The sequence below is a fragment of the Bactrocera oleae genome, chromosome 2 (genome assembly GCF_042242935.1).
Source record: "Bactrocera oleae isolate idBacOlea1 chromosome 2, idBacOlea1, whole genome shotgun sequence".
Classification (NCBI taxonomy): Eukaryota; Metazoa; Arthropoda; class Insecta; order Diptera; family Tephritidae; genus Bactrocera; species Bactrocera oleae.
This window is the reverse complement of record NC_091536.1, coordinates 69,572,951-69,585,867: the sequence shown is the minus strand read 5'-3', so window position 1 is coordinate 69,585,867 and position 12,917 is coordinate 69,572,951. Positions and strand designations below refer to the sequence as shown.

General features: G+C 33.7%; 1 protein-coding gene across 1 annotated transcript in view; it reads right to left on the bottom strand.

Moving 5' to 3' along the window:
• Positions 1–1,564: 1,564 nt before the first annotated feature.
• The window catches only part of sima (HIF-1 transcription factor component sima), a 44,547-nt gene continuing 33,194 nt past the window's right edge, over positions 1,565–12,917 (bottom strand). Inside the window, exon 7 of the mRNA XM_036368254.2 lies at positions 1,565–1,710. Coding sequence (XP_036224147.2) covers positions 1,565–1,710 — 146 coding nt within the window. The remainder of the gene's footprint in view (positions 1,711–12,917) is intronic.

The window sequence follows — 12,917 nt, the reverse complement described above, 5'->3', positions numbered from 1 at the left end:
AAACACAGAAAACTGCAGAGACAAGCATTCGAATTTTAGTAAGATAGATATTATGTATTTTTTTATGGCCGATTTGAACGGTTAATGATTTTTAGCAGGGGATTTTCTATTGCAGAAAAACTGAGAGCTTTATCATTGTCTGCTGAGAGCGACCCCTATGGGACTTTTATTTTTATTACTTAGACGATACAAAGATTGAACTCAGGTTCACCATATTCACAGTAGTGGCATTTAAAGCATAAAAAGCATTTTAGAACTATTTTTAAAATCAAACGATTAAGAGTAAACAAATATTGCAATGGACCTCTGTCTAAAAACTCAGTAAAATTCCAGAAACCCAAAAATTAAAAGTTCAAAAAAATTCAAATATTATCGGTATTTATACGAATTTTTTCGACCAAGGGCTGTTTTTGGGAAAAAAAAAATTTATTTTTGGCTTAAACTCTTTACATTTATATAAAAATTACCGAATGTGACGGTTTTTGACTCAAAATTTATTTTAACGCTTAAAACTCCAATAATAACTACAAAAATTTTTTTTAGTTGATAACTTTGAGTTGACCAGAAAGCTTCTACACTTCACAGCTTCTAGAAAACTTATCAAACATTTTTTACGAAATATAAATTTTAACTCGAAATTTACTTTAAAACTGAGTGCGCCGCCTCTTGATGTTAACAAAAAAAATTTTTTTTGTCCAAAAATTTTCTTTTTTTATAATCTACAGATTTTACCCCAGACTAAGCAACCAAAAAAACTTTTATTTTTCGATTCACCGTAATGTACATATGTATGCAAGTAACTTATGAGTGTGAATAACAAACAGTAGTTGCTCAATTTTTAAACAGTATTCAATTAACCAAATTTATTTGTTACCACCATTTCTTTTAAATTGTTTTATGCCATTTTGCTTCATTTATTTTAATTGAGAAACAAATGTATTAATTGCTTTGATTATTGTTTTTTTTTTCTACACATATAGCAAATAAATAAGTTATAATAATTGTGATGACCATATATGTATATGAACAAATTGTTTTTATTATTATTAGTCATTAATTATTAATATTTTTTAAATTTATCGTTCTTTTTATATATTTCTTATTATTTTAATTTTTAATTTCTTTAATTTTTTAATTAATATTATTATTTTATATTTTTATTATTATTTTCATTTTTTAATTATTATTATTTTATTTCATTTAACATTATTTTATTTTTTTTAATTTCATTATTTTATTTTTTTTAATTTCATTATTTTATTTTTTTTAATTTCATTATTTAATTTCTTATTTAATCTTATTTATATTATAGTACTTTTTATATATTAAATATTTATTATATTATGAGTGGATTCATTTGCACTACTTGATTTTTATAATTTACTTAATATTCACCAAGTACTTATTCCTTCGTTATAATATTTTCCAATATCAAATCACTTTTTGTAACTTTCACTGTTCAACTTCGCAAATTTTCACACGCATTGAAAATATATTCGTTCCCGTTTAAAATTTTTACGCAAACATACAATTGGTAGTTGGAAGTAAATGGAAATCTACGTACTTACCTTATCACATAATTAACGCAAACAACACTTTGTGGTTTCAATTTATCATAAACAATTGTGGCTTGTGTCACGATCCAACAATAACCGCCGCATTTACCCAGGAATCTGTAGCGACAAGTCTCACCTTGGCCCTTGCTTAACACTAGAAAGAAAGAAAATCAAAAGGAAATTGTAGAAAATGTATTACGCGTTTTTAAGCAGTATAGATAAGCTATTAATAGTTAAGTAACTTGAGAAACCGATTGATGTGACATAAATAATGCTTCATATATAATTTACAAAGATAATCACACCATAAGTTACGTAGTATATTGTAAATATTACGTAGTATATGCTCAAACCAATCAATCAAATTTATATAAATGTATTTAGATAAGTATTAAAATATTGATGTAAGTACTTATGTACGTAATAAGGTAGCATGTGCTTCAGATATTCCAGTGAGATATTTTTTGTGGTTTTCTAAGGCCTTGAAGAGCTAATTACGCAGTTCATTTTATTATTTAACGAGTAATGCAAAAGTATTTAAAATCTATCAAGTATTCTCAAATTTCGCTTGTCTACCGAGTTGGCTTATTAGCCAGATCTTGTGGTTTCTCAAACAAATGTGGCGCCACCACTGCACAGAGAAGCAATGAAGCATGAATATTGAGGCATAAAAAGATTATTGATATACAAAATAATACAAATAATATAAAGAAATATATTAATAACGAAATAAATAATAATAACCAGTAATTAAATTAATAAATAACAAGTAAGGAAGGGCTAAGTTCGGATGTAACCGAACATTTTATACTCTCGCAAAGTCAAATGGTATACTCGTTTGAGATTTCTTTGTGGATTGACTGATATTTTCGGTAGAAGGTCAACTATAGGCACTGGGGTCCACATATTTAGTACTTAGGGGCTTGAACAGTTTTGGTTCGATTTAGACAATTTTTGGTCACAAGGTGGCATACTTTAAACGTATTATTCACGCAAAGTTTTACCCCGATATAATCATTGTTGGTTGATATGCATAGTGGAAAGTGAAAGAATCAAGTGGTATTTAAAATGGTGTCATATGGAAAATAGGCGTGGTTGTAGTCCGATTTCGCCCATTTTCGCGCTATGACATAGAAACATGAAAAGAACGTTACGCACCGAATTTGGTTGAAATCGGTTAAGCAGATCTCAAGATATGGGTTTTCACCTAAAAGTGGGCTGTGCCACGCCCACTGTCTAATTTTGAACGCGGTTCCTATAAAGTCATCTTATACCATCTCAGAGATAAAATTTAATGTCTCTGGCGTGTTTATTGCTTGATTTATCGCGCTTTTAGTAGTTTTTAACAGTACCGTTATATGGGGAGTGGGCGGAGTTGCCACCCGATTTCAACTATTTTCACACCGTCAATAGAAGTGCTAAAAACATTTGCTTCCAGTGAATTTTGTTATTATAGCATTAGCGGTTTAGGAGATATGCACATTAAACCTATTTAACTGCAGATGCCCCTCCCTAATGTGATCCTGTGTACCAAATAACAGTCTTGTATCTTATTGCGGAGCTTAGTTATGGCAAGTTATTTGTTTTTGATTAATGGCGTTTTGTGGGCGTGGCAGTGGTCCGATTACGCCCATCTGCAATACCAACCGTCTCACGGTACCAAGAAACATGTCTACCAAGTTTCATAAAGATATCTCAATTTTTACTCAAGTTAGAGCTTGCACGAACGGACGGACAGACGGACGGACGGACAGACAGTCACCCGGATTTCAACTCGTCTCTTCATCCTGATCATTTATATATATATAACCCTATATCTAACTCGATTAGTTTTAGGTGATACAAACAACCGTTAGGTGAACAAAACTATTATACTCTATAGCAACAGGTTGCTACAAATGCAAAAAAGAAGAATAATAAAAATAATTTAAACAAGTAAGGAGGGGCTAAGTTCGGATGTAACCGAACATTTTATACTCTCGCAAAGTCAAACGGTATACTCGTTTGAGATTTCTTTGTGGATTGACTGATATTTTCGGTAGAAGGTCAACTATATGCACTGAGGTCCACATGTTTGGTACTTAGGGGCTTCAACAGTTTTGGCTCGATTTGGACAATTTTTGGTCACAAGGTGGCATACTTTAAACGCAGTTTTACCCCGATACAATCATTGTTGCTTGATTTGCATACTGGAAAGTGAAAAAATCAGATGGAATTTAAAATGGTGTTGTATGGGAAATAGGCGTGGTTGTAGTCCGATTTCGCACTATGACATAGAAATATGAGAAGAATGTTATGAACCGAATTTGGTTGAAATTGGTTAAGCAGATCTCAAGATATGGGTTTTCACCTAAAAGTGGGCTGTGCCACGCCCACTGTCTAATTTTGAACGCGGTTCCTATAAAGTCATCTTATACCATCCCAGAGATAAAATTTAATGTATCTGGCGTGTTATCGAGCTTTTAGTAGTTTTTAACAGTACCGTTATATGGGGAGTGGGCGGAGTTGCCACCCGATTTCACCCATTTTCACACTGTAGGTAGAGGTTCTAAAAATATTTGCTTACAGTGAATTTTGTTATTATGGCATTAGCGGTTTAGGAGATATGCACATTAAACCTTTAAAAAAAAAAATTTAACTGCAGATGCCCCTCCCTATTGTGATCCTGTATACCAAATAAGAGTCCTGTATCTTATTACGGAGCTTAGTTATGGTAATTTATTTGTTTTTAATTAATGGCGTTTTATGGGCGTGGCAGTGGTCCGATTATGCCCATCTGCAATGCCAACCGTCTCACGGTACCAAGAAACATGTCTACCAAGTTTCATAAAGATATCTCAATTTTTACTCAAGTTAGAACTTGCACGGACGGACGGACGGACGGATAGACAGTCACCCGGATTTCAACTCGTCTCTTCATCCTGATCATTTATATATATATAACCCTATATCTAACTCGATTAGTTTTAGGTGATACAAACAACCGTTAGGTGAACAAAACTATTATACTCTGTAGCAACAGGTTGCGAGAGTATAAAAAAATTGTAACCCAAAAAACCGCAGTGCCCGTAATAAGAAGTTCTACTTGTAGTAGACTACCGTTGTGTGGAAGAGTGAATTACAAGTATTTGCTTATATTTTAAGTCCTCAGTATGGGTCACAGCTGGGAGTTCGCCCTAAGTATAGCATATTTTTAGGTTAACACACATTGGTAAACATACTTACAAGCTTTACTGAAATGAGTTCTACATTTTTAAGATTTCTTTTAGAAATTGTGTAAATAAAATTACCGCAAAAACAAAAATCTCTTAAGCAAATCACGTTACAACAAAAACGTTTAATTAAAATATTGGTTTAATAAAAATTCATTACTTGCCGCATATTGTACTTACAATAAGTCTGGGTGATAAAAAGCAAACTTCACCTACATAAAAATTCATAACGGTGTAATGCATACCTATAAATTGAATTTAATATTGCTGTAAAACTGATTTTGTGGCATTGTTGCCGCAGTTGCTATGTGTCAAGTATTTATTTATGTATTTAGGTACCAATTATAACTGAGCTTCGACCATTGAAAAGACAAAGGTTTATATCTACTCCACAACTTCCCTTGCTTAAGTGTTGCAATAACTGCCGGACAAAAACAGCAGAAAAGTAATTACCAAAAATTTATAACCTCATTAAGGCAGCTTATGACCCACTGATACTATGCTCAGCATAATTGTTATTTTACTTGGCTGGCTTTTGATTTTTATATCGATTTTAGGGCGCCACAGGTGAACAGCCCATTTGGCGGCACTAACGGACAGTAAAAGAGCAACAAATACACAAATTAATTAATAGCAATGCAGGTAAAAATAACAAAGCCAATTCTAAAATAATGTCGCAAGGCAAGCTGCTGAAAAGGCTTTTAGTCAAAAGCAATTTGGGATAGCAATAATTAAAGAAAGCATTATAGGTTAGGAAGGAACAGCTGGCTTTTCTATTAAAAAATACTTTGTAGTCATAAACTTAACTGCTTTAGATTTCATATAAATAAAAAAAATAATAACAGACATAAAATTTAAGCAGTACCACTAGTTTAAAGATAGGCGGACAGAGCTTTTAAACTTTCCAAAGAATAATACATTTTTGTAAGTCGTTTTACTTTAATCCAATCTAATAATCATCAAACAATATTTCAAAACAAAAACTGTAAATAAATCTTGAAAGAACTTTAATCGTGTGAAGGAATAGTAAATAGATATTTACTCGGCACAGAAAACTAGCAATAAACAGAAGCAAAGAAAAGCAAAACAAGGAAATAAAATAACATTTGAACAAAAAACAAAAAAAAAATCAATATAATAAAACATGCAGATGAGCTACGCAAACATGCCTCTAGCAAATTCTCTATCTTTCACATAACGCATACTCTGAAAATCTTCCCTGCTTCTCTCCTGGTATTGAACACACTGCGTTGCGAAAGACAGAATGAATTCATTCGATTAATTCAAAATCAGTAGCAGAAAATTAGTTTTATTCTGTTTTCTTTCACGAATTAATTTCGCTTCAAACACACACCCACTGACAATGAGTGAGAGCAAGAGAAAGAAAAGCAAAGAAAAAGCAGCAATGACAAGGCAATAAAGATAAAACTAAAGCTTGCATGATGCTTCCGAGGGGGTGATCAGCAAAATAAATACAAATGTAACAGCAGCTGATAATAAATATAAATATATATTATATATATATATGTATATATATATATACACTCGGTGCACCCGCAGTTGTACTTAAGGAACCCACAAAAAAGGAAAAGCGGATTAATTATTTAGTCAACAAATAATTCTGATAATTCTGACACCTAACCACTAAGCGAAGCGTATTTTCATTCTATTTGTTCATGAATTAGGCTCTAACTAGTGATTTAGACGGGATATTAAAAATAAGAAATATGTATATCACAAATTATATTCTTATGTATGTATATTAACCCAAACACATAAATTACACTTACATATCGGGTTTTCCAATAGGGATGATATGATTTGTTAGTATCGTTTCGGACATTTTTAATATGTTATGATCCGTAATTTTATTTTATTGTATTGAGTAATGTTTACAACTTCATCATGGGAAGATATACGCGAGAATAACGTTTACAAATTATTCAGTTTTATAATTAAAATAATCGTTCTCCAAATGCAACTTTTCGTGCGCTTTTGCCATTTTATGCTCGCAATAATCGTTTACATGTTATCACTATTCGTCGAATTAATGTAAATTTCGAGCGAACATTTTCTTTACACCGCTTGAAATAATGAAACTATTGCTGCATTTCAGGCAAGTGTTGTTGAAGACCGCAACTTGGCGATTCCAAGCCGTTCTCAAGAATTGAGACTGTCTCAAACCACAACCTGGCGGATTTTGAGAGGATTTGGGCTTGTATCCATATAAAATTGTTCGCACTCAAGAACTGAAGCCATTGGACCACCTTAAACGTTGTGAATTTACTGATTTTGCCTGGGAAGAACTTGAAAATGTTAGCGATTTTTTTAAGAAAATCATCTTATTCGATGAGGCTGCGGTAAATACAGAAAACTATCGAGTCTGGTACGAAGAAAATTATTCTTAAACAACCATTACTTTCACCTAAATTAACAGTTTGGTGTGGTTTTTGAACTGGTGGAATTATCGGTCCGTACTACTTTCAAAATGAAGCTGGTGACACCGTTACTGTCAATGGAGAGCGGTATAGTTCGATGCATGTGCAATTACGAATTATTGCGAAAAAAATTTTGTAGATACGATAATTTCAAAACATTGAGACACTGAATGGCCGCCAAGAAGTTGTGATGTAACACAATTAAACTACTTCTTGTGGGTTTTATGTGAAGTCATTGATCTTTAGCAATAAACCAGACTCTTTTCAAACTTTAGAAATCAATATTGAACGTGCTATTCATGACATACAACTTGATTTAGTGGACTACTACTCCAAAATTGGGTACAAAATTCCTGCAAAAGAAGTCGTGGAGGCCATTTGAATGATGTTATATTCAGAACTTAATTGTATCGACTGTACTTTTCAATGAATAAGAAGCATTTGGATTTCCTTAACAATTAGTTAGTAGTAGTTTTTAATTTTTTTAAATCATATCACTATTATTAAAAAACCCTTTATCTATATAAATCTTCTGTACGTGTTTTTGTAATTGAACACTTTCTAAACGGCTGGACCGATTCTGATGAAAGTTTTGTGTGTACTCAAGGGGGTTTGAGAGTGGTTTAGATTCACAATTCGGTCACTAGATAAAATTTTAACAATGAATTTAAATAGAATTTAGGCAGGTTGCGTTGCAGTCATGTCAAATATTTAAAAGTATATTTGAGTTTCAGTTGCGCCTGGTAGATGGCGCTGAGATCAGATTCTAAGATAGCATAAGCATAGTTTAAACTACAAGTATGATGGTGTATAGTGTCTAAATATGCATACTGCTATGCTAATGTATACGATACATGTATGAATGAAGATTCATAAAGAATAGTTCGGCTGAACACATTTGCTACTTTTTGGTACATCCATTACTTTCTTCTTACGGATATTACTTAAAATTATTTATTTTGAAATTTGTTACTGTTTCGAAGTACATATTTTACATAACTCTTCATAAAATTTTCCTAACTTACATAACTATCCTAACACGTCTTTCGGATCCGCTAGTATTATATTTCTTGTTGTTGTTTTGTTTCTGAATAAACATATAATAACATTATCGCAATAATTAGGTATTAATAAGCATTTAGTAAACTCTGCAAGTAGTCTTAGTTCAGTTTGAATGTCGGAAGTTAGTAGCAATAGAAAACAGAAGCCTCTTTCCTAAAAACGAATGCTGTTTTATAAGTAAAAGAAGATATCCGTTCGATTTTACGGTAAAGGAACTAATTTTGTGATTACAGGGGCTTTAAACCGTCGAAGTCTTCAAACAAAAATTATATTATATGATCAAACCAAGTCGGTCCTTCTTTTTTTTTCCTCCCTGACATCTTAGTGAGGTAACTGTCGGGAGCACATGATAACATGTAAAGAAAACTTAATTTGTAGAATCAACTGGGGCTCTCTTTCTCTGTTTTAATAAGAATACAAGGCATTAGAGAAGTTGCTGAAAGTTTTATATAAACCTAAAATTTCCTTAGCAGTTTAAATTTTTACAGGGAATATTTAAAAATCAAATCATAATATACACACGACGTAAAACTTAGAGAAGAGCTAGAATATTCCGTTAGGCTCCCAAAACTTTCGAAGTACTATTTGAAACCTTCGAATGACTTATGTATATATCCGGCATTGAAAAATGTTCGTTTGATTTAATACATATCATCATCAAAATTAGTGCACAACTGTGCTTAGCTTAGGTACATTAGCATAATTTTTCGATCGACATAACCGTTTAGGGACAGTGGCGAATTCCTGCTTATACATAAACGTTTACCTCAAAACACGAAATATATTTTTTAATAGCCACAGAAGAAGAGAAGATTATAACGACGTATTTATTAACGTGTCCTAGCTACAACTAATTAGGTCTATATTAAAGTTATAGAAATAACTTTTTAAAATATTTGACACTATTATCGATCCTAATTTTTTATAAAAAAGTTTAAAAAGAACCGTACACGCAGGAGCTAAGAGTTAACATGCTCGTACTACATAGTGTTGCAGAATGAATTTTAATTCACGATATTAGTGGATTTTTACCCAAAATTTAAAACGATTTTTTTTATACGCTGAGTTGTAACTTCAGAATTAATCATCAGTGTGACCAGTTGAATCGATTTAGCCATAACGTTTGTTTGTGTGTATATACGCAAAGTAGTTTCTCAGTTTATGAGTTATCGAATCGAATATGGAAAACTTTTTTATTTCAGAAATAATCTTTACGACATTTGGCAAATGGAGAGATCAAAATCAAGATGTTTTTAAATTATTAAACCAAGTTTCATATTGAATTCCTATTTTTCGATAGAATTATGACTAAACGTACAAGTTTTTGAGTACTCTACAACAAAACGAATGATCTTTCCTTTAAAATGATCCTTCACTAAAGGTTTTCTTTAAACAGATTTCGAGATAATATTTTCAAACCAAATAAATATTCTGTTGATCCCAGTAAATTTCATATTCCTCGAAGTATAAAACAAAAAACCCGTTTATTAAACTTTAAAGTTAAGTACACCAAAGACCAAAGTTTCTCTCCCTTCCGACTTACGGACTTCCGGCAAGCTGTCAAATGTGCACTCATTGAGTCACTCCCTCACATTTAAATTTTTCATTTAAAAAGTTATTTTCACATTTAAACCATGTTGTGCGAAAAACTTTTGCAACACCGGAGAAATGCGGTGCATATATACACACACACATGGCTACAGACAATGTACTGTTAACTAACGCCTGCAAAAGCAACAACCCCACAGCAGCGAATTCAACAGCTTTTGGAGGTCAATGAAATATTCCAGCTGCCAGCAAGAATGACGGAATAAATTGTAAGCTGAGTTGGCAGCGAAAGGGTGTGAGCTAACTGTGCTTGTGCCGTGCAGCAAATGCAAACTGCAACAACGCAACAGAATGTACTCTACATATGCGTGTGAGTGTGTTTCTATTTTATTCTCGTTGGAATGCCGGCATACCGCGGATGCATTGTAGTATTTATGGCATTAAGCGTTGTTAAGCTGGCCGCATAAAATAAATAGAAATAAAACAAAACGAAGTGGTTCCAGGGAAGTGGAAGAGGACGAGGAAACAACAGCAAACAAAACTTTGCTTCCCAATGAACTTGATGTGTCCTTTAGTCAAGGACTTTTCCGGGCGGCAACAGCAGCTCACAGCCAGCCAAACAGCCAACCAGCCAGGAAGCCAAGGCATGAGGTATCAAGTGCTGTCAGAAGCGACAGCAACACTCGTACGCCAGTCATACGTGCCACAACTTAACGGTTGCCAAAATTTATGAACATGCGCCAGCCAATATTAAGCGCTGCTCAAGTGCAACTCGCCGGCATACAGCAGACCGAGCAGACCGGGCAGAACCGTTTCAATGAAGATAAGCAGGCAAAGGCATGCAACAGCATATAGACGGTGGAAATGACAGTCATTTATATAAAATAGCACATATAGAATTATACTTGGCGCATTATTGTCCATCAAACCTGCAGCGGCAAATGGAAAATCACAACAACGATAGCAAATGTGTGAGAGACAGATATAAGGCACATAAACTTAAGTACCTATGGTATGGTCGTTTTCGAGGAAGCAGACGTAAAACTATCAACAATTCAGTGGCAGTGGAAAACGGAATACAAATACAAGACTAATCAAATCTGTAAAGCTGCTTTCAAGGTTATGTAACAAGTAAGTGGTAAAGTAAACTCGCGCTTACCAGGGTCGTTGGTAAAATAACCTGAAGTAAAGAAAACCGACTACAAATCCTAGTGAACTGGATTAAGTTGTCTAAGGTTCGACAGAGTACCGAAACGAACAAACTATACCTGTTGTTTTAACAGGCTGGCAGCACTTGCGGTGTAACCTTGCACTAAAAGGTCCTCTGATGTATACGCAATTGCGTTATGCTTCTGTCTTTGGTAAAGAAATGCTTCTCTTATTTTTTTTTTTTTTGTATGGCAGCTAAATGCTATAGTGGTCCGATCTGAACAATTTGTTCGGATTTTGTGGCGTTCACTTGGACAATCACCCATGCCAAAATTGGTAGATATCTTGTTAAATAAAAAAGTTTTCCACACCAGAACTTGATTTTGATCCCCCAGTTTATGGTACATAACAGCTAAATGCTATAGTGGTTCGATCTAAAAAAAAAATATTCGGAGATTATAGCGTTACGTTGGATAATATTCTGTGCCAAATTTTGTGAATACATCTCAAATAACGAAGTTTTCTATACAAGAACTGATTATCATCGGTTATATGCTATATGCTATAGTGGTCGGATATTAGCGATTCCGACAAATGGATAGCTTCTTGAGGAGAAAGGTACGTGTTCAAAATTTCAAAACAATATCTCAAAATTTGAGCGAATAGTTCGCGTATATGCACACGGACTGACAGAAATGGCTAAATCGACTCAGCTCGTCATGCTGATCATTTATATATTATATATATGTTATAGGTTCTCCGACACTTCCTTCTGGGTATCACAAACTTCGTGGCAACCTAAATACACCGTGTACAGGGTATAAACATCTATGTATCTTCTATTTTCACAGTATTTTGTCATTTGAGTCATTCACAATTGATTGAGATATTCCCAAACTCTTTTATCTCGAATTCAATTCAATTTTGTTGTTGTAAAATTTCTACTCCAAAACAGCTATATAGTGTTATTTAAAACCTAAAAATTACATTCGAGCCTTGATTTATTGAAAATTATACAATAATTTCCGATGGTGTACCAAACCATTTTCAAACGATAAAACGCAGCAGAATTAGAGAATAGAAATTTTACATTCTGGAATAAGCGAGCGTAAGGTTTTCTTTTCGAGAAAATATAGCAAAGGGTAAAAAATGTTTCCAACTCTTTAACTCTCTAACGTGCACGTAATGTGAGCCGGGTTAACGAATTTTCCTAAAATTCATTTTGAGAGAATAATAAGGTAAAGGTAAATCAATATCTTTTGAAAATTTCACATCGGGTAGATAAAGTATGAACTTTTTGAGCACACCTCATAGTGAAAATAATATTGTGTATCGAATTTGTAGTGAGTGACCCTATTTGCTTCTAAGAAGTAAACCCTTGAATGGAATCACATAACAGTAAATCATCGTCATCATTTCAATTCATTTCATGCAACGGCAGAAAGCAACGATTGAGCTAGAAGCCAGGGTGGTGCAACCAAAGGATTCAAGAACAGGCAGACCAACAAACGGACAGACGCAAATAGATAGCCGCAATCGTCCAAGTGTGTGCAGCAGAAGTGCAATTCAGTGCATTGCCAATGCGACCATTGTAATATTCGTACAAATGAATGCATGGATGTGTGCAACACTAGTGTATCAATGGCCAAGAGCAGTGCCACATTAATAGTCCAAGCATTGAGTAGCGAAATGATAGCAGTTATGTACACCGCCTGCCACCAGCGCGCTGCCGATCGTTTATTTTCATTTGATTATTTGCGGTCATCATGAAAATGAAAAGGAAAACTCGCCAACAATAATAAAGACACACATGCATACTTACATATGTAGCTGTTAAGCAGACTGTGATATATTCGCTAAAGCGTCGCATATTTCTCTTAATGTTCGTGTTTGTCTTGGCTGGCTGGGATAAGAAAATACAAACGAGCGCATCGCCGGCCAGAGGATATAAA